Source organism: Melanerpes formicivorus, unplaced genomic scaffold (assembly GCF_026170545.1).
Source record: "Melanerpes formicivorus ecotype bairdi unplaced genomic scaffold, bMelFor1.0.p_v2 SCAF_153, whole genome shotgun sequence".
Classification (NCBI taxonomy): Eukaryota; Metazoa; Chordata; class Aves; order Piciformes; family Picidae; genus Melanerpes; species Melanerpes formicivorus.
The window spans coordinates 618,883-641,589 of NW_027142505.1; the positions used below are offsets into that span (position 1 = coordinate 618,883).

A 22,707-nucleotide genomic window follows, 5' to 3' on the forward strand; every position below is an offset into this window, starting at 1 on the left:
ACCTCAAGGATCATCTAATTCCAACCTTCTTGCCATAGGCAGGGACACCTCACACTAGATCAGGTTGCTCAGAGCCACATCAGGCCTGGCCTTAAAAACTCCAGGGATGAGGCTTCTACCACCTCCCTGGGCAACCTGTTCCAGTGTCTCACCACCTTGATGGTGAAGAACTTCTTCCTAACATCCAATCTGAATCTACCCAATTCTAGTTTTGTTCCATTTCCCCTAGTCCTATCATTAACTGATGTCCTAAGAAGTCCCTCATCAGCTTTCTTGTAGCCCCTCTCAGATACTGGGAGGCCACAATAAAGTGTCCTTGAAGCCTTTGCTTCTCCAGACTGAATAGCCCAACTCTCTCATTTTGTCTTCATAGGACAAGTGCTCCAGCCCTCTAATCATCCTCATTGCCCTTCTCTGGATACATTTCAGCTCACCGAGATCCTTCCTGTACTCCAGGTGGGGTCTCACCAGAGTGGAGCAGAGGGGGAGAATCACCTCCCTTGACCTGCTGGCTATGCTTCTTTTGCTGCAGCCCAGGATGTGATTGGCTTTCTGGGCTGCAAGCGCACACAGGTGGCTCACATTGAGCTTCTCATCCACCAGCTCCCCCAAGTCCTTGTCTTCAGGGTTGCTCTCAAGCCAGCTTCACTGTGACAGCATGTTGTTGTTCATTATTCAAGATGGGTGATTATCAAATTATTTTGTTTGCTGTACCCTCTGTTTCTTGATTGAGTTGCTAGATTGGTTTCAGAGCAAAACAGAAAAAAATAAAGCTGAATCCCCTTGTTTGTTCTGTGATGAGGCTCCCTTATAAAGGGGGAAGAGAGTTGCATGAAAATACATCGAATTGAAGTAGTTACCATCTATTTGTGTGAATGTAATCTCGTTTTACCGAATGTTTGCATATACTGAATAAAAAAAGGGTTGGTTTTGGGGCGAGTTTTTGTTGGTTTGTTTTTTTTTTTTTAAATGGTCAAATAGAGCAGCTGCTTGGAAATCCAAACTGAATATTCATAAACTCTCTTCCTGCCTTATTTAACTGATTTGAGCTTTGAGTCTGCTTCCTCAGAAGTTGTACTCAAATTTTAACTAATAATCTTCCTGTATTTCTAAAGCATGTGAACACACACACGGCACATGTACAGGCATTATCCTCTTATTAGCTAGATTTTGTGGAGGGGGGGAAAAAAAACCCCGACCATTTAACAAATGTATCATTTGCTGACTTTATTGCAGTTTTATAAGAGGCACCATTATAAAAATGGGTTTGACATTTGCATTTCTGTTTAATTGCTGTGGAGTGAACATAAAAAGATAAGAGAGCCAAGAGAGCTTATTAAAACCGAAATGAGGGCAAGTGATAAAAGAATGATAGTTTAGTGGAGCTGCAGTCAGATCTGTCACTTCCCCCCCTCCCTCCCAAGAACAATCTTGCTCTTGGTTTTTTTGGTGGGGAGAGAGGATGTAGGGGTTATATAACCACTCTCTTTTCTGATCTGCATTTGTATACATCATCTCTCAATGCCTGTGTTTCAACTTGGTAGGGCTCAGGAGTGTGTATTCTGGAGAATAATGTGACTTGTTTTCTGCCCCAGAGGGACTGGGGCACCTGGATGCATTCCTGTGCAGACTACCCTAAGTGATCCTGCTTTGGCAGGGGGATTGGACTTAATCTCTTGAGGTCCTGTCCAACATTTCTTTCCTTTATTATTTATTTTCATTTCCTTCTATTCTTTTTTTTTCTGTTTTGATGGGTTTTGCAGTTTCCCATGTTTACTGTGAAAAGGTAATATAAACAATACTCTTCACAAAACAGCCCTAGAAATTAAAAACACAGGTCACAGGATCACAGGATATCAGGGGTTGGAAGGGACCTCAGGAGATTAAGTCCAACATCCCTGCCAGAGCAGGACCATAGAATCTATTGCAGGTCACACAGGAATGTATCCAGTTGGGATGAAACCAAGAATGCTATTTAGATATTGTTTTCCTATGAGTGGTTTTGGTGTTGGATTTTTTTGTTGTTATTTTTTGGTAGGTATTTTTTATTTGGTTGGTTTTGGTGGGTTTTCTTTTAGTCTAAACAGCTTTGGTTTTATAACTACTTTCATTTGGTCTGGTTGCTTTGCTTTAGTGACAGAAAGTACAGTTAGATAAGTTGTGGTTAAAGGGGGGAAAAAATAGTCAGCAGTGTGGTGAGAGTGTCCTGGACCTCACACAGTGGTGGTCACACAGTATCTCATTTCTGCACATCAGCACTGTAGTCTACCTGGACTTCAGCAAGAAGGCCTTTGACACCGTCCCCCACAGCAAACTCCTGACCAAGCTGTCAGCCCATGGCTTGGACAGGAGCACACTGCATTGGGTTAGGAACTGGCTGGAGGGTGAGCCCAGAGAGTGGTGGTGAATGGTGCCACAGCCAGCTGGCAGCCAGTCAGTAGTGGAGTCCGCCAGGGATCAGTGATGGGCCCCATGCTCTTTAACATCTTTATTGATGATCTGGATGAGGGCATTGAGTCCATCATCAGTAAATTTGCAGGTGACACCAAGCTGGGGGCAGGAGTTGATCTGCTGGAGGGTAGAGAGGCTCTGCAGAGGGACCTCGACAGGCTGGACAGATGGGCAGAGTCCAAGGGCATGAGACTGAACACATCCAAGTGCCAGGTTCTGCACATTGGCCACAACAACCCCATGCAGTGCTACAGGCTGGGGTCAGAGTGGCTGAGAGCAGCCAGGCAGAGAGGGGCCTGGGGGTGCTGGTCGATGGTAGGCTGAACATGAGCCTGCAGTGTGCCCAGGCAGCCAAGAAGGCCAAGGGCATCCTGGCCTGCATCAGGGATCAGTGTGGCCAGCAGGAGCAGGGAGGTCATTCTGCCCCTGTACACTGCACTGGTTAGGCCATACCTCGAGTCCTGTGTCCAGTTCTGGGCCCCTCATTTTAGGAAGGATGTTGACTTGCTGGAATGAGTCCAGAGAAGGGCAACAAAGTTGGTGAGGGGCTTGGAACACAGCCCTGTGAGGAGAGGCTGAGGGAGCTGGGGTTGCTTAGCCTGGAGAGGAGGAGACACAGGGGTGACCTTATTGCTGTCTACAACTACCTGAAGGGGGGTTGTAGACAGGCAGAGGTTGGTCTCTTCTCCCAGGCAAGCAGCACCAGAACAAGAGGACACAGTCTCAGGATGTGCCAGGGGAGGTTCAGGCTGGAGGTCAGGAGGAAGTTTTACACAGAGTGATTGCCCATTGGAATGGGCTGCCTGGGGAGGTGGTGGAGTCACCATCACTGGAGGAGTTCAGGAGGAGACTTGACAGGGTGCTTGGTGCCATGCTTTAGTTGATTAGGTGGTGTTGGATGATAGGTTGGACACGATGATCTTGACGGTCTCTTCCAACCTGGTCTATTCTATTCTATTCTATTCTATTCTATTCTATTCTATTCTATTCTATTCTATTCTATTCTATTCTATTCTATTCTATTCTATTCTATTCTATTCTATTCTATTTCATATTAATGGATTGGGTTACTGACATGCTAAAGGGCTCCTAAGGTAGTACTGATGTTTATCATAGTACTGAGGTTCATCAGAGCTATCATACATTAAAGCTGATGCATGCTTTTATGTTACAATCTATTTGAACCTTTTTTGAGTTCTAACCTTACATAAAGCTGCCATATTGCAGGTATTTTGAAATTAGTTTAATCATTTCTTGAATTAAACATACGAAAAGTGTAGAAAATTTCCATTTATTGTTCCACTTTTGATAATACAGCCTACATTTTTTCAGGTAGTGTATATTGAAATATATGTTTAGGATAGATAGAATAGAATAGAATAGAATAGAATAGAATAGAATAGAATAGAATAGAATAGAATAGACCAGACCAGGTTGGAAGAGACCGTCAAGATCATCACATCCAACCCATCATCCAACACCATCTAATCAAATAAACCATGGCACCAAGCACCCCATCAAGTCTCCTCCTAAACACCTCCAATGATGGTGACTCCACCACCTTCCTGGGCAGCCCATTCCAATGGCCAGTCACTCTGTCTGTGAAGAATTTCTTCCTAACATCCAGTCTGAACCTCCCCTGGCGCAGCTTCAAACTGTGTCTTCTTGTTCTAGTGCTGGTTGCCTGGGAGAAGAGACCAGCCCCTGCCTGTCTACAACCAATGTATGTGTTTGATTATTAGCTTTACTTCAACAGAATAAGTCAGTAATTCTATCTGGATCCTTAAAGAAAGTGTAAATAAATTCTTAAGGGTCAAATATTTCATTGTCAACACATTTTGAAATAACATACTATATTCTTGTCTCTGGCACCAATGCGTACATATGAAAAGCAAAACTTTGCCTCTGTAGATTAAAGACTGTAGGACTTCTGCTCTTGATCTCAACAGCAGCAAGAGTTTTTTTTCATAAATTCCAACCAGCAGAAGGAAGAAGCTGAATATAATATGAGTGCTTCAAAATCGTGTTCTTCAAAACGTTTGTGTTGCGTCAGTACTTTGCGTAGTTCAGCAAAACCCTTTGCTTGCACATTTTCTTTGGTGTACTACAATGTGTGCACTTATTCAAGATCTCAGCATTTCAGTATTTCTCTTTATCTCTCAGTAATTGGAAATTGAAATATTTATGAGTTACTTTTCTGGAAAAAAAAAAAAGAAAGAAAAAAAAAAGGAAAGAGAAGTTTTACAGGAAGCTTCATGATTGTGGAGTTCTGAATATTGAAAAAAAAGCTTGCAAATTCGTCCCTGAAAACTGTGACAAATATTTAATCACTATAGGAGTTCACAAGTTTTCCTTGTTGCTTGCTAGTCTGAAGCGGGGTGGGGAATAGATTGCAGGAACAAAAATATAAAGCAGAAAATGTGATACATAAATGACAATACAGGTTGAATTTTCTATCCAGAAGGAGCTTTATATTCACTCATTTCTCTACCAATTATGCAAATTGATGGTTGAGTTTTAAGCCATAGTGTATTTTTAAACCAAAATAAACTGTGTCATATAGCTATTCCTGTATTTACATAGTTGGGAATTTGAGGATGAAGTGAAGGTCAAACAGGGGATGATTAAACTGGAAGCACCCATCCAGTTGGAAGCTGTGTCCTGCTGTAGGAGGAAGCCTCCAAGCAAGCTGAAGTAGAAATTCTGCTTTTCTGACTAATTAAGTAGACTTCTCTGCAAGACCACCACCACCGAGAAACAATGTGTGAGGTCTCTGGCACTGTCCTTCACATATCTGTGCTGAAAGGCACTGTACAAAGATACTTACATATAAAGGTCGGGCAAAGGTGCAAGTGAAAAAGAGAAGCCAATGACTTGTAGTTACCCTAAAGCTAGTTACACCTAGTTTACCTTTTATGTTTGAGATGGAAATTAAAATGTCTAAAGCAAAGCTGATTTTTGTAAGATTAAAATAACTTACTCATGCACACCTGAATTGGATAAAATTATTCCCTATGCAGAAATGTCTTCATGCATTCACATTGCCACATGACTTGGATTTTCATGTCTGGATATTCTGGGTGATATATGCTTCTGAGAATGAGAGGTAGCAGTGATCTTGAGGATTTCCATTGTCTGGAGAAGTGGCATTGATATGCTGTGAAACAGTTAGCCTTGAAGCAGTCACTTAATAAACGTGATTTTTTCCCGCTCTTGTTTAGTGTCTACCTTCAAAGCATGTCATATTTAGTCCCATTTTTAGTGAGTTGATATGGGAAAGAGTTATGGAGAGAATTTCAGAGGAACTTTATTGATATGCAAATGTCATTTTTCTAATAGCTATAATACTGAGTATTATAATTTTTGGATATCTGTGCATATCTACCTCTCATGAGTAACTCTGATAATGGCACATAAGAAATATCTGTTCTGAAAAGAAGACACTCGTGGAGATAGCAAGAGATAAATATCTAATCATTCAGAAACAAGACAGAAACCTTCAAGGGATATTCTTTCTGCAGCTGCTTAACAGCAACAGAAGACTCCAGCAGCATTTGAGATGGAAGCATAGTATCTGTCCTCCTCTAGCTGCAGTTGAGAAGTATAGGTTGCACTTGTGCTAATTCATCAGGCAAGGAGAGTGAATGAGGCAGAAGCCATTCAGCAGCACCTTTGTTTCCAGTAATGCTTTCAGTTTTAGCACTATAAAAGGGGGTGGATTGCATTTGCAAAATGGATGATTTCGTGCTAAAGATGTTCCAGTATTTGATGACCTTCTGAGTCATCAGGATGTAGTAACACTCAGTTGTTCCTGAATGCAGAACCCTGTGAAGGCACAGCTGCTTGGGCACGCACTGTTGCACCAAACAGTAGACATCATTTTAATGTCCTCCGGCTTCAATATGTGAGCATTTGTTCCATTCATTCTCATATCAACTGTAATTTTTTTCCCTGTCCTTTTTATATAAATCCTTGGAAAAAGTATTTTCCTTTAACAGATCTCTGCTTCCTGCCAGTAAAAAACAAAAACAAAATAAAAAACCTAAACACTGCAAAACAGGTGCTCCATGAATAACAATATACACAGCTTTTCAGAAGAGCGTCTGGGGGCCCTGGTGGAAACCAAGTTGAATGTGAGCCAGCAAAGAAGGCTATTTACAACCTGAAATACATTACATAAAATTTTGCCAGCAGGTCAAGAGAAGTGAGCTTCACAGTGGTGAGGCTATACCTGGAGTTCTGTATCCAGTTCTGGGTTGTCCAGTACAAGAGAGACATGTACAGACTAGAGAGAGTCCAATGAAGATGCACAAAGATGCACCTCAAAACCCACCTGGATGCATTCCTGTGTGGACTACCCTAAGTGATCCTGCTTTGTCGGGGGGTTGAACCGGATGATCTCTTGAGTCCTTTCCAACTTCCAATATACTGTGACACTGTGATATGTGAGGAAAACCTGAGGGAGATGGGACTGTTTAGCCTAGAGATGAGAAGGTGCAGGGAGGAATCTCACCAACAGATCTACACATTTGAAAGGAGGATGAAAGAGGAGGGAGCCAGGTTCTTTTAGTGTGTTGCCTTATTGACTGGACTAGAGGCTTCTGTCTGCACATTGGGAAACACTTCTCACTGTGAGAGTGACAAAGCCCTTGCATAAGTTTCTCAGGGAGGTTGTGGAGTCTTCCTCCTTGGCAATATTCAAAAGCCTGTTGGACATGTTCCTAGGCAAACTGCTCTAGGTGGCCTTAGCTGGGTTGGGAGTTTGGACCAAATGGCCTCCAGAGATCCCTTCCAACATCAAGTGTTTTGTAATGCTGTGATTCTATAAAGGAAAGAAATTAGAGGAATAATAAAACTGTTCACTTGTCATTTTCCAAAAATCCATAATGCTACATTTCGCCTATTCTGGCATGTGGTGTTAAATACAGAATTTATTCTTTTTTAGGATCATTGGTTCCCAAAAGTAAGCAAGTGCCATCATCTCCTGAATTATGAGGAGATAGTTTACCTAGAGGCATTTCATGCTAAGGTATTATCTCCCTGCTGCAGTATGTTGAAAGCCAAAGGGATTTTCATCTAGAAGCTCTTCACACTTCCATCTCCTTTGGGAATATACATTGATCTGCTGCAGAGAAAACATTTAGTGTCATTCTGACACATTGTGACACACATCTCCATTTTAGCACTTTATGACTCACTGGCACAAAGGTTTGTTGTTTTTTTTCACTAGCAATCCTGGGAAGCCCCAGTAAAATTAGTGGTTATTTTAACAATAAGTTTAAGATTAGGACTAAAATATTCAAAGTATAAATTCAGAGCAATGGTGTTCCATACAGTACTCAACTTGTATATTTTCTGAAATGCAATGGTTTTTTAATTTGATTGATTTCCACCCATTTGTTTTAGCCACTTCTCTTTTTTTTTTTTGGCCTGCATACATATGTAAATGCTCTTCTCTGAATGAGTTTACATAGCAAATATTTTCACAGAAAATTACTTTAAAAATTGGGTTTTACTTGCACTGAATGTCATATAGATAGAGTATTACTATGCTGTAAAAACCTTTATATGGTAACTTTCTTTAAGCATATACTCTTTCTGATGAATATTATAATTACTGGTATCGCTAATTTACTCATATGAGGCAGGGGAGAGGCCTCAAGCACAAGCCCTATGGGCTGAGGGAGCTGGGATTGTTTAGCCTGGAGAAGAGGAATCTTGGGGGAGACCTTATTTGCTGTCGGCAACCTCCTGAAGGGAAGCTATAGCCAGGTGGGGGTTGGTCTCTTCTCCCAGGCAACCAGCACCAGAACAAGAGGACACAGTCTGAAACTGCACCAGAGGAAGTTTAGGCTAGAGGTGAAGAGAAAGTTCTTCACAGAGAGAGTTGTTAGCCATTGGAATGTGCTGCCCAGGGAGGTCGTGGAGTCACCATCCCTGGAGGTGTTCAAAAGGTATTGGACATGGCATTTGAAGCCAGGGTTTAGTAGTCATGAGGTCCTGAGTGACAGGTTGGACTTGATGATCTTTTGAGGTCCTTTTCAACCTTATTGATTCTTTGATTCTATGATTTTATGACTGATTTATGCATATATATGTATATATTATATGTATAGACACCTAAAGTATAGGAATATATGATGTAAATATTTGGGAGGTAGTTCTTTTTAAACTGAAAGAAGGCTTTAGCTGCAAATAAAGTGTATATATATGTATGTATACATATGTATATATGTGTGTGTATATGTATTTTTTTCCTATATTCTATATAAGGGTGGAGAGTTACACTATAGGAATATTTAGGTATTCCTGTACTGTAAGAGTGTAGATTTACTTATTTATTTGAAGTTAGCTGAATGGAAACTCTAATTTTATAGAAAATATTTTATGGGGAAATCAGTTGATTTTATGTAATTGCCAAGGCATTTTTTTAATTAAGATTATTGTCATCACTTTGTTCATGTCAATGGATTCCTTCAGGGATCAGTACTGGACCAGTCTTGTTTAACATATTTGTTGGTGACATGGACAGTGTCATTGAGTGCACTCTGGGCAAGTTTGCTGATGACACCAAGCTGTGTGGTGCAGCAGATCCCAGAGGGACCTTGACAGGCTGGAGAGGTGGGCCCATGACAGCCTCATGAGGTTCAAAAAGACCAAATGCAAGGTCCTGCATATGGGTCAGGGAAATCCCAAGCACTGATATAGGCTGGGCAGTGACTGGCTTGAGAGCAGCCCTGAAGAAAAGAACTTAGGGGTGCTGGTGAATGAGAAGCTCAACATGAGCCACCAGTGTGCACTTGCAGCCCAAAAAGCCAATCACATCCTGGGCTGCATCAAGAGAAGCATAGCCAGCAGGTTGAGGGAGGTGATTCTCCCCCTCTACTCCACTCTGGTGAGACCCCATATGGAGTACTGCATCCAGTTCTGGAGCCCCTATTACAGGAAGGATCTGGAGGTGCTGGAACGTGACCAGAGAAGGGCCACGAGGATGATTAGAGGGCTGGAGCTCCTCTCCTATGAGGACAGAATGAGGGAGATGGGGTTATTCAATCTGGAGAAGTGATGGCTCTGAGGAGACCTTATTGTGGCCTTCCAGTATCTGAAGGGGGCCTACAAGAAAGCTGGGGAGGGACTTTTTAGGGTGTCAGGTAATGATAGGAATAAAACTAGAACTGGGTAGATTCAGATGGGATGTTAGGAAGAAGTTCTTCCCCATGAGAGTGGTGAGACACTGGAACAGGTAGCCCAGGGACACAGTAGAAGTCTCATCCCTGGAGGTTTTTAATTCCAGGCTGGATGTGGCTGTGAGCAACCTGATCTAGTGTGAGGTGTCCCTGCCCATGGCAGGGGATTTGGAACTAGATGATCCTTGAGGCCCTTTCCAACGCTAACAATTCTACGATTCTATGTGTTTTGTATTAAAAAAGTGAAGTTTTAACTAAACATGGAAATCAATTTTAGATTGATTCCAAGTCTCACAAGGGATAGGTTTGAGTTACACTTAAAAAAAAATAAGAAAGAAAGGGTTCATACAAAGAAGTCAGTAACACACACATTCATTTTTTCCCACTAGCTTACTCAGTAAAGAAGCTTTAGGGTGTTATGATAATGAAAAAATGCAATTTCCTTTTTAAAGGCTAAATTGTATTATGTTTTTTGTTTTTCAGGACATCAGTAAAAGGCCTTTCACATATGCCGGTAGCTCTGTTTAACACAAAGAAAGTGTTGCTGTAATGCAGTTAGACTTTGGCGTTCTCTTTTGGTGGGTTTAGAGAGGAGAAGGGGAAACCTGGGAAGGCAGTGTGTACCACGTGTGTCAGAAGATAAAATGTGGAAATTTTGGCATCCAAGGGTGGGCACTAAAACTCAACAATGTTTTCTGGTCTGACTAATTCAAACATATGAAAACAACTATCTTGCTGATATTCAGGTAGTCCTGGAGGCTCATGTGCAGTGTGTTATTTCATACTGTCATGCCCTTAATTAGGTGACCCTTGAGGGAAGAAATCACTGCTTATGTAATCTAGTTGAGGTCAAAAGAAGTTTTCAAACTGGGTTGCCCCCCTGGGGTGTGGAAGCAGTTTCTAAGGCATAGAAGAAAATTCCCAGCTGGCCACTTTTTTTTTTTCCCCTCTCTTCCTCCACTCCTGCAGCACTGCCCCGGCACTTGCAGCTCAGTTTGCTCTGGAAGCTTTGTAGAAAAGGAAGTCTGTGAAGGAAGCCGGGAAGTGTGGGAGCTAGACCTCCCAGAGCTTCTGGATTCAAAACAAAACAAAACAAAACAAAACAAAACAAAACAAAACAAAACAAAACAAAACAAAACAAAACAAAACAAAACAAAACAAAACAAAACAAAACAAAACAAAACAAAACACCACAAATGAGCAACAAAAGGGAACCTTGCATAAAATGTTTGAAAACTACTATCCAGAACAAATGCCCTGCTGAGTGCATCACACCCCACAACAAAGGAGAACTCACTGCTCAGCAGCAATTCTGGCAGCAGTAAGGTACGCTGGCCTTTCCCCTTTTTTGCAGCCCAAGTCCTCAGGAGTGTCCTCAAATAACCCCTGTGCCATCTAAAGGCTTTAATTTATTTTTTTTTGTGTGCAAAAGTTTTAAAGCTCACAAAGAGGCTTTGGAACCACAGGCCAAGAGCAAGTAGCTTATTAAAAACATGTTTTTGTTTTTCTCTTGAATTAATACTTTTCTCTTCAGCTTTCAAACATCTGAATAACTCTAACAGAAGTTACTTGAACTGAAAAAAGGACCAAATTGTGTCTGTAAAAACATGGGGGGGGAAAAGAAATTAATAAAAATCATCATAATGGATCATTTATAGAAAGTGGGATATTGGCATCAGTGGCAAAGTTTGTTTATTGAAATTTAAAATACTATAGGTTGGGCTTGATGATCCCTGAGGTCTTTTCCAACCTGGTTGGTTCTATGATTATAAGAAAAGACATTTCTCAAACTTGACTTTTTCAATGTCTAATTTAGAAGGAGTTGGCATTAAAGTTACTTTGCTAACTCTGTTTGTATGATAGAATAGAATAGAATAGAATAGAATAGAATAGAATAGAATAGAATAGAATAGAATAGAATAGAATAGAATAGCATTAACCTGGCTGGAAAAGACCTTCGGGGTCATCAAGTCTAACCTATCACCGAACACCATCTAATCAACTAAACCATGGCATGAAGTGCCTTATCCATTCTCTTCTTAAACGCTTCCAGTGATGGTGACTCCACCAACTCCCTGGGCAGCACATTCCAATGGCCAATCACTCTTTCTGTGAAGAACTTCTTTGTAACATCCACCCTAAACCTCCCCTGGTACAGCTTGAGAATGTGTCCTCTTGTTCTGGTGCTGGTTGCCTGGGAGAAGAGACATACCCCCACCTGGCTACAACCTCCTTTCAGGCAGTTGTGGAGAGCAATAAGGTCTCCCCTGAGCCTTCTCTTCTCCAGGCTAATCAACTCCAGCTCCCTCAGCCTCTTCTCATAGGGCTTGTGCTTGAGACCACTCACCAGCTTTGTTGCCCTTCTCACAGTATCACAGTATCACAGTATAACTAAGGTTGGAAGAGACCTTGAGGATCATCCAGTCCAACCTATCAACATAGACCTCATGACTAGACCATGGCACCAAGTGCCACGTCCAATCTCCTCTTGAACACCTCGAGGGATGGTGACTCCACCACCTCCCTGGGCAGCCCATTCCAATGACAAACAACTCGCTCGGTGAAGAACTTCCTCCTCACCTCGAGTCTAAACCTCCCCTGGTGCAGCTTCAGACTGTGTCCCCTTGTTCTGGTGCTGGTTTCCTGGGAGAAGAGGCCAACCCCTTCCTGGCTACAACCACCTTTCGGGTAGTTGTAGAGGGCAATGAGGTCACCCCTGAGCTTCCTCTTCTCCAGGCTAAACAGGCTGGACACCTTCCAGCATCTCAACATCTTTCCTAGACTGAGGGGCCCAGAACTGGACACAGTACTCGAGGTGTGGCCTAACCAGTGCAGTGTACAGGGCAGAATGACTTCCCTACTCCTACTGGCCACACTAATTTTGATGCAGGCCAGGATGACACTGGCCTTCTTGGCCACCTGGGCACACTGCTGGCTCGTGTTCAACCCAGGTCCCTTTCTGCCTGGCCACCCTTCAGCCACTCTGACCCCAGCCTGTAGCACTGCATGAGGTTGTTTTGGCCAATGTGTAGAACTCGGCACTTGGATGTGTTAAATCTCATGCCATTGGATTCTGCCCTCTGCAGAGCTCTCCTACCCTCTAACAGATCAACACCTGCCCCCAGCTTGGTGTTATCTACGAATTTACTGATGATGGACTCAATCCCCTCATCCAGATCATCAATAAAGGTATTGAACAGGATGGGGCCTAGCACTGATCCCTGGGGCACACCACTAGTGGCTGGCCTCCAGCTGGATGTGGCACCATTCACCACCACTCTCTGGGCTCAGCCCTCCAGCCAGTTGCTAACCCAACACTGTGTGCTCATGTCCAAGCCATGGGCTGATAGCTTGGCCAGGAGTTTGCTATGGGGCCTTGTCAAAGGCCTTGCTGAAGTCCGGGTAGACTACATCCACAGCCTTCCCCACACCCACCAGGTGGGCTACCTGATCGTAGAAGGAGATCAGGTTGGTCAGGCGGGACCTGCCCTTCCTAAATCCATGCTGGCTTGGCCTGATCCCTTGGCCATCCTGTAAGTGTTGAGTGATTGCTCTCAAGATGACCTGTTCTATAATCTTGCCTGGCACTGAGGTCAGGCTGACATGCCTGGAATTCCCTGGCTCCTCCTTCTGCCCCTTCTTGTGGATGGGCATCATGATGAGAAGAAGCATAAGACAGTTTTATTTTTGCTATCTGTTTTGTGCTCCAGTTTGTTTACCCTGGTAAATTACATCTACATACTGCAACATGACTCAGTACAAGCAGCTGATCTCTATTAATACAAAGCTTACCATTTTTGTAGTAATGTTAGCAAAATGGGGAAAAAAAATAATTTGCTGTCATGATGTATGCTGAAAATTTATTTGTTCTGTTGCCAGTTAATTTTCTGATTAATGTTTAATATACCCAGAAAAATCTAGTTTCATGACAGGCCTTGTACTATCATTACTGCATCCTTTGAAAACGAAGGAGAAATAAAGAGTATGCAGAGGAATATAAAGACTGAAGACTGCCATCCTAAGTGAAAAGCATTGTTAGAGGTTGTGGCTGCATTCATGGTTATCATGATTCACCTGTAGTTCCATTACACCTTACTTAGAATGTTGGAAAGATGTTGCGCCTTAAGGGTATGTGTGGTGAAACAGCGCAGCGGACAAGTAATGAATAGACTCAGCTTTGCTCCTTCTGTCATGATGATGAAAGGTGCTGTCTGAGGGCTACCATGTTGTTTAAATCCACTATTGAGCTCTCTCTGATGAGGCTGAAGATGAAATTAATTACTGGATTGGTTTTTTTTTAATGCAGAAAAATTTAGACTTTCATAAGAGCAACCCACAAGGCACAGTTTAGGTATCTATTTTGCAAAGAAATTGTGCTTTATGTATCTAATTGCCTAGGAAACTCCTTTCAATGTATATGTCAATATAGTAAGTGTTAATGTAGATAACCTATTCTTTCCCTGTTTGTGTTCTCTTGTCTGTTTTTCATTTTGTGTCGCCTCTTCCTCCTCCTTCTGCTGTTTTCTGAGAAGTGTGGCTCTGAGCAACCTGATCTAGTGTTGAGTGGCCCCTGCCCATGGGAGGGGGGTTGGAACTAGATGATGCCTGGGGTCCCTTCCAACCCTAACAATTCTATGATTGTATGATCATTACTACTACCAGTAGAAAAGACCTCATTCCAAAACAAAGATAATTCTAAACAATTCCACTGGACAGATGTCTACCATAAGACTGGTTGTACCAAAACAAATGTCTTCTCATCTCCTCTCTTCTTGCTTGTTTGATCATAGGAGATACTGTCTTGCTTCTGCTTGACCTTGGCTACACTGTTTTGGTTAAGTTTAACAGCAGCAATACAGATTAGCCCATGCTATTTTTCCAAAGCAACCATATCACAGCAGAAAGATTGGCAGAGAATTGACAAAATCTGAGAACTGACATCATGAGGGGGGGAAAAAAGTGTTGTTTTTTTTTTTTTTTTTCAAATATTAAGATTCTTAGTTCCTGACTCTGGCTCCCCCACAGGCATTTGACTGCTACAACACAACAAGAGATGGTGAATATTGCAGCTTTTTGCTTCTTTAGATTTAATGGTCCTACACAAATATGCCAAGATATACTCAGAGGTAGTAGGCATTTGTGTATGTATGGTAAAGTTAGCAATTACATTATAGCATTTCAGTGTAATTGATTTCAGATGAAATGGATCAGCCACTGCTTTAAATACAAGTACATTTGATAATGATGCACATATTGCTAGTTAGTGATAATTAATGGTAAAACCCCTTATCAGTAATGTGTTGTTATTAGTTACTAGTATTCTGTGGTGATTGTATTCATTAACTATCTGAATAAAAAAATTAAATTAATTTCATTTAGATTGATTATTCTTTCTTCTGCTCCTAGACCCAGAAATCAGCAACTTGATAGAGTCTCTAGTGTGTTAGTAATTACTAAATGATGAACATTATGCTGGCTGTGAGAGTTCTAGTAATTTTGTCACCCACCCCTTTAGTTTGTTTTTATAGAGAGCTTGCAAAGGCCTTTCATTTTTTATGTGCTACATATTATAACACTATTATATACAAAATTGAATATACCAGGAGGAATTAAAATACATGTGTTTGGTTTTTATTTTCCTTCCAAATGTATTTTAGATTGAGTGCATCTACTGACACTTGAATTAACTGATACTACTTTAGCCTAGGTAAAGTAGTATTGGAAAAATCCAACCATCTGGAGCAACATATTGTATCAAAATCATCAGGCTTTTTGATGTTACTGCCTACAAATTTCTCACCTCTCCCTGGGTGTATTTTTTGGTTTGCTTATTGTAATGGTAAGAAAAGTAGAAACAGTTTTTTGCATGGTGGCATGCCTATCACAAAATCACAGAGACATTCAGGATGGAAAAGACCTTCAGAATCACCAAGTCCAACTGATAACCCTACTTGACAAGGCTCACCCCTAAACCATATCGCCAAGAAACACATCCCAGCTGCTTTTCATGACGTCCAGGGCTGGTGACTCAACCACTTCCCTGGGCAGCACAATCCAATGCCTGACCACTCTTTCCATGATCGATTTTTAATTTTCTCCCTTATGTCCAGTCTGAACCTACCTGGTTGTAGCTTTGGGTCATTTTCTCCTGTTCTGTCACTAATTACCTGTGAGAAGAGACCAGCACCAGCCTCTCCACAATGTCTCTTCAGGTAATTGCAGACAGCAATGAGGTCTCCCCTCAGCATTCTCTTTTTCAAATTAACCATCTCCAGCTCCTTCAGTTGTTCTTCATCAGATTTATTCTTCAGGACCTTCCCCAGGTTCGTTGCCCTCCTCTGCACTGTCTCCAGCACCTCCACATCTCTCTTGTATTGAGATGCCCAAAACTGAACACAATACTCAAGGTGTGGCCTCACCAGATCTGAGTACAAGGGGACAATCACCTCCCAACTCCTACTGGACACAACATTTCTAACACAAGCCAGGATGTCATTGGCTTTCTTGGCCACCTATGAAGTTGTTCAGTTCAAAATGGTGTTGGGACTATTGCCTAACTGATAATAAATTTAATGCACTGACTCAATATTTAATTAAAATGTTTATTTGTATTAATTTGTTGGTTGTCTGCCTCTTAATGTCTCTTGATGACTGAGAAGTTAATTTGTGAGGGTTTGTGTGTGTATATTTTCCTCCTTACAGCTGGTGAATGACAACCTGCTTGGTCAAATGCTGCTATTCAGAGATTTTTTTTTTCTCTGCAAATTTATCAATGTATCTATTTTTCTTCTCTCTTTCTTAGTGTTTCACCAAGTTTAAAGGAGATACTTTCCTGATATTCAGTCCTTGTTTCCAGGTGAACTACAGGATAGAATGAAAAATGCAGGGGAGAAAAAAAATGAAGCCTCCTAGGAACTACAAAAAAGGAAAAAAAGAAACATAAATCAGTTACAGGAGATTTTTATACATACCTTTAAAAAGAGAAGTGAGGTATATATTAATGCTATAAACATAAAGACAAGTTTCATGAGTTTCTAGAAATACACAGCTAATTGATCTCCTGTGTGTTCTTTCACACAAGGCAGAATGAGGCAAAGTTAATTTTCAGCTGTATGTCAAATTGCTCTTCACTGGCTGCTGTAAAGGGTTTTCCAGTGACCTGTTCTTGTTTATTAATCATCTTATTTTTCAATTCTTGCTTTTAAGGGTGAATTAATGTTACGTGTTGCGTTGTGCAATATTTAGGGAGTAGAATAATAACCTGATTATATAAAGCACAAAGATCTTTGGTCATGCCTTTGTAAATGCAAAACTTTAGGAAACCCCTGAAAAAATTGCATCAACCAACAAAGCTCATTTAATCTTACTGAAAGCAAATTCATTATCAAGCTTTTGATTCCTGAAATTCTGCTTTCTTCAAGTTTCTCAAAGATATCCTTTGTATAGAATTTTGTCTGAAGTTTGACAAGTTGGTCTGTGTCCATTCATGGACTCCCTTTTCAATTTTTCTTCATTTTATTTCATTGTTTTTCCTTTCTTCCCTAATCCATTGGAAATAAGATTTGCAAATGTATGCTTTTATTTTTTGGGGTGCATTTTTATCATTTGTACTCCGTAAGGAGCCACTGTACAATCATTTTTATGGACACAGTCCCCCTCTATTCTGCACTGGTGAGGCCACATTTGGAATATTGTGTCCAGATCTGGGCCCCTCAGTTCAAGAAAGACAGTGAGCTGCTTGAAAAAGTCCAGCACAGAGCCATGAAGATGATTAAAGGAATGGAACATCTTCCATTGGAGGAGAGAGGGAGCTGGGGCTCTTTAGCTTGGAGAAGAGGAGGCTGAGAGGTGACCTCATCAATGTTTATAAATATGTAAGGGATGAGTCTTGAGAGGGTGGAGCCAGGCTCTGCTCAGTGGTGCCCAATGACAGGACAAGGGCCAATGGGTGGAAGTTGAGGCATAGGAAGTTTCATGTAAATATGAGGAAAAATTTTTTCACTGTGAGGGTGACAGAACACTGGAACAGGCTGCCCAGGGAGGGTGTGGAGTTACCCTCTCTGGAGAGATTAAAATCTCACCTGGATGTGTTCCAGTGTGATCCACTGTAGATGATCCTGCTCTGGCAGAGGGGTTGGACTAGATGAACTTTCAAGGTCTCTTCCAGCCCCTGAAATTTTGTAATCTCAGCCTTATATTAATCAATGGAAATTTTGTATTTTCAGGCCTATCTGCAATATATGCATAACTTGTCCTTGAATTTTACTTAAGTAGCTGTTGCAGATTTGAGTTTTCGGACTGGGACTGCTTTGAAGCATATCTGCCTGGTCAAAAAGGTCCACCGTTTGGACCACACTGGAGAACAAAAGGAGAAAATCTGCTTGTAGCATTTGCTTTTGAGAATGAATGTGACATTGGATTATAAAATTTTTGTTTGTTTGCTTGTTTGATCTGATGCCTCCATAAGAGATGTGCAGAAAATTTTCTTAGTTCTAGCACATGAACAGTTTTTAATCTTCTGCAGTATATGCATGCTTGCTGAAGGGCTTTGCTGACGGTTACTTTTTCTGCTAGCTTAGGGGCTTCACATAAACTCTATCCATCATGCTCTGGCTGTAATCAGCAAACTCACCTCCTCTTTCCTCTTCTTCTTCGTTTCCATCTGGGGACTGTTTAATTTTCTTCCTCTTTTTCTGTTGTGTAAGCCCATTAGCTGGATTTTCTTTGCTCATGCTGCCTTTTATAACCTTGTTTTGCAGATTTGTTTCATCCCAGCATCTTTGGTTTCTGACACAGATTATGAGATGAGTCAGACTGACAACGCAGTTAGTATTTAGAGTCACAATAAAAACGTCTGTGTCACCAGGGGGCATCTGTAACTTTAGGTTCTCTTGATGATACTTCTGAGAGAACATTCTGTTAGGGAGCTCAGCTGACAAAGTATTTGCTCAAAATGTTTCAGTACCTTATATCTGACAGTTTAGAACTCAATTACCTTAAAACCCAGTCAATTTGTGCTTCTGTCTGTAGGTATCTTATATCCATATGACTCAAATCACAGACATGCACAACTTTCAGTCATTAAATACCAACGTTCTCTTCAAATAATGGGTTCCAATATTCTGAGGTATTTTCAAACTGCCTCTGTTCTTCTAGAACAGGGTGATAGAATCCTAGAATGATTTGGATTGGAAGGGACCTCCAAAGGCCATTTAGTCCCAACTCCTCTGCAGTAAGAAGGGCCATCCTCAACTAGATCAGGTGGCTACCCAGATCCCTGTCAAGTCTCACCTCAAGTATCTCCAGGGTTGGGGCCTCATCCACCTCCTTGGGAAACCCATTCCAGTATTCCACCACCCTTATGGTAAAGAACTTGTACCTCACATCCAATATAAATCTTCTCTTCTCTAGTTCGAAACCATTGCCCCTTATTCTGTCATTTGTAAATGCTCTCTCTAGCCTTCTTGTGGAGCCCCTTCAGGTACTGGAAGGTCACTAATAAGATCTGCTGTTGTGATGGAAACTTGGATCTGCCTCAATTGACATTGTCACTGTTGCAGAATGAGGCTTTTATCAAGACAAAATAAATCATACTTAGGTGACTTTTTGTGATATTTTTAAGCCACACAATAAATCAATATTCCAAGCAGCACATTAAAAAGAATACAGAATAACAATGTACAGTAATGAAAATGTGTTCTTTAAAGTATTAGATGCTTTTAAATTGCATGTACAGGTAAGAAGCATGATTGGCACTTAAACAGCTTAAAAAGCAGCAAGAATGATCCAGATTCAGTGGATGCATACTCTGTTTTGCACAAAGTTTGAACAGCTTTGTTTACTTTATACAGATAGGCTCTTGAAGGAGATAATAAATTATACTTGCAGCTTCATTACAAGTCCATGAATTAGCTGGGTACCTAATGGTCCTTCTGTTCCAGAGTTTAAATTTACAGAAATCATAGAACCATAGAATTGTTAGGGTTGGAAGGGACCTCAACCATCATCTAGTTCCAAACTCCCTCCCAAGAGCAGGGACACCTCACACTAGATCAGGTAGCTCATGGCCATATCCAGTCTGGCCTTAGAAACCTCCAGGGATGGAGCTTCCACCACCTCTCTGGACAACCTGTTCCAGTGTCTCACCATTCTCATGGGGGAGAACTTCTTCCTAGCATCCAATCTGAATCTACACAGTTCTATTTTTGTTCTATTCCCCCTAGTCCTATCACTGCCTGACACCCTAAAAAGTCCCTCACCAGGTTCCTTGTAGGTCCCCTTAAGACATTGGATGGCCACAATTAGGTCTCCTTGGAGCCTTCTCTTCTCCAGACTGAATAGCCTCCATATTTGCCAGTTTAATAATTAGTTGTATATCTTCCTTTTCAGGTTTAAATTTTCTCTAGAGAATAAGGCTATAGAGTTCATTGAGTAAGTTACTCTATTCTTTGGTCTTAAGCATTTCTGTCCCACATTAAGAAATCTGAAGAGAATGACAAAATGTAGCTGTCTTTGAGATTGTGCCATGTCCAATACACTCGAGACTGTTGTAAATCATCACTGAACTCATGCAGGATCTTCTTTCAACAGATCAGGGGTCAAATGTATTGACAAAATAGAAGAGAGATCTTGCATTGTCACAGTGTATACAGTGTATCACAGTGTGTACTCATTTGATGTCTGCTTGGAAATTCAAAAGAAAAAGAAAAGAAAAACAAACAAACAAAAACGGTACAACAACAAAAAGTTCAAGTAATTTTTTCTTTGAGCCTAATTAAATTGGATAGTGAAATGTGTGAAGAAAGAAAATATTCCTTAGTCTCTGGGTGCCTGGCATATCAATATCCAAAAGCAGAGGAAGCAGCAAGTTTCAGGAGAGCCCAGACTAATGAAGCTGTTGGTAATGCAGAAAAAACATTTTGGGAGTATGGGAATGGAAGGCTAAAGTAAACAAGTTAACAGCCTGTTAAGTTAAAACATCCTTTATTCTATAATTGGAAGGCTCACAAGATGAGTTTTAATTGAAGTCTGACAAGTTACCACTCCCACTTTAAAGGATGCTCAGATCTGCTGACTGGATGGCTTATTTTGGTGTGGTGCTCAAGTTCCAATTAGACATCAGTCTGCGGTACTACAACATGACCTGTTCACCCCTGAGAACAAGTAGGCTTTTGAGTTTCATTGGTAAATCTATGGAGCTTTGGTTGCCTATTTAATTTGGGAGAAAAGGACTTAATTTGGGGTCAAGGGACTTCTCAAGATATCGGGTAGTGATAGGACCAGGGGGAATGGAATGAAGCTGGAGGTGGGAAGATTCAGGCTGGACATGAGGAGGAAGTTCTTCACCATGAGAGTGGTGAAGCCCTGGAATGTGTTGTCCAGGGAGGTGGTTTAGGCCCTGCCCCTGGAGGTGTTTAAGACCAGGCTGGATGAGGCTCTGGGCAGCCTGATCTAGTGTGGGGTGTCCCTGCCCATGGCAGGGGGGTTGGAACTCGATGATCCTTTTGGTCCCTTCCAACCCTGAGTGATACTGATACTATGAAAGTAAGGGCACTAGTATTAAAAGGAGTTTGATAAAACTCTCTGTCACAGAGTAAGGTCAACCAAAATACTTTTAAATATTGTAGTTGGTGGCTGAGAAAGAAGTAAAATTATGCTGAATACCTATAAAATACACAAAAAAATACAATGTCTGATTTTTCTATCTTTTGCTTGGGATGAAAATAATGACTTAAACCTAAGTCATATACATTGGCATTTATTATTTTTTTTTTCATATTAGACTTTTATTTCTATTTTTATTGCATTACAGAAACTCAACTTACTGTATGAAAGTGTCCATTTCGCTGACGGTGGGTGAAAATGACACTGGACTCTGCTACAATTCAAAGATGAAATATTTTGAAAAAGCTGAACTTAGCAAAAGCAAGGAAATCTCATGTCCTGAAATTGAGGATTTTTTATTTCCATTTAGGGAGCCTGAAATTCTGTGGTATAAGGTAAGGAACGTAAAAGATTTTCACCTTCAACAAGATAATTGTGCAATGTTCTTAATATGATATGGATATAATGATCTGAATATGGTATGGAGCTTGGATTGTTTTGCAATTTAAAAGCAGAAGATAGAATCAAGGGTAGAAAAGAATTAACTGAGAGAGAAATTCAAATGCTTTCTTTGGTAACTTAGGAACTGATATTTTCTTCATATACTTTTATAGACATCACAAAAAAATTAGCAGCTTTCTGCTGACAAGAGGGATGAAAAAAAAAATTAATATCTGGGCTGGTTTGATGTGCTAAGGTAAAGCAATGTGAGCTGATTAAACAGCAACTGCTTGTGCCATGCCAGTCTAAAGAGTCTGTTTCTAAACCCCCCAAAATTATAAGTAGGATAGTTATTCATGGTGTTGTCTGAATGAATTTATTAATTTTGCAGCATAAAATGATGCAAAATCTTCCAAAACGGGACCTTTATATATTAGCTTTTACCTGCAAATACATTGTCACTCTTTCTATTAATAACTTTATGTGAATATCATATACTGCTTTCTGGATCATCACTGAATTTCCAAGCTCCTGCAAATAGCACTGCCTATGAGGAGCGCACTAGAACTTCCATGAACAGCTGCTTGAGTTCTGGGTTTCTTTCTGCCTGCAGGAAAAACTCAGTACTTCAGTACTAGAAGACACACAGTTAAACTCCCCAAACTTTAAAGTTCAGTAAATCTGAAATTTAGAGTCTCTGTATGTTGTCTACACAGATGTCTACAGATGTTTGTGTACACAGGAAGTCCTAGTTTCAATATGTGCTTGTATGCATTCTATTTATCTTTTAGAAGTCTGGTAATTTGCCTGATAGCCTAAATGCTTTTAAATATGGTACACAAGAGTGTGATGTCTAATAAGTAAAAACTTGTGGCCTAGAAAGATTTTAGCTGAAAAACCTGACAGCACATCTAAGATAGGAGGTATGTAAACAGTGCTTTGCTTATATTTCTCTTGTATTTTGTGTTTCTAATACATGCACCTGAAGTTTTGTCAAATTTGAAACTATGGCTGGCTTCTTAAA

The 22,707-nt window shown here is 40.9% G+C and overlaps 1 protein-coding gene across 1 annotated transcript in view; it reads left to right on the forward strand.

Annotated features, from left to right (window-relative positions):
• Positions 1–22,362, forward strand: part of LOC137456983 (interleukin-1 receptor accessory protein-like 1) — a 437,962-nt gene extending 415,600 nt beyond the window's left edge. The window contains exons 4-5 of the mRNA XM_068168677.1: positions 21,451–21,637; positions 22,297–22,362. Of these exons, the coding sequence (XP_068024778.1) occupies positions 21,451–21,637; positions 22,297–22,362 (253 nt within the window). The remainder of the gene's footprint in view (positions 1–21,450; positions 21,638–22,296) is intronic.
• Positions 22,363–22,707: the final 345 nt, after the last annotated feature.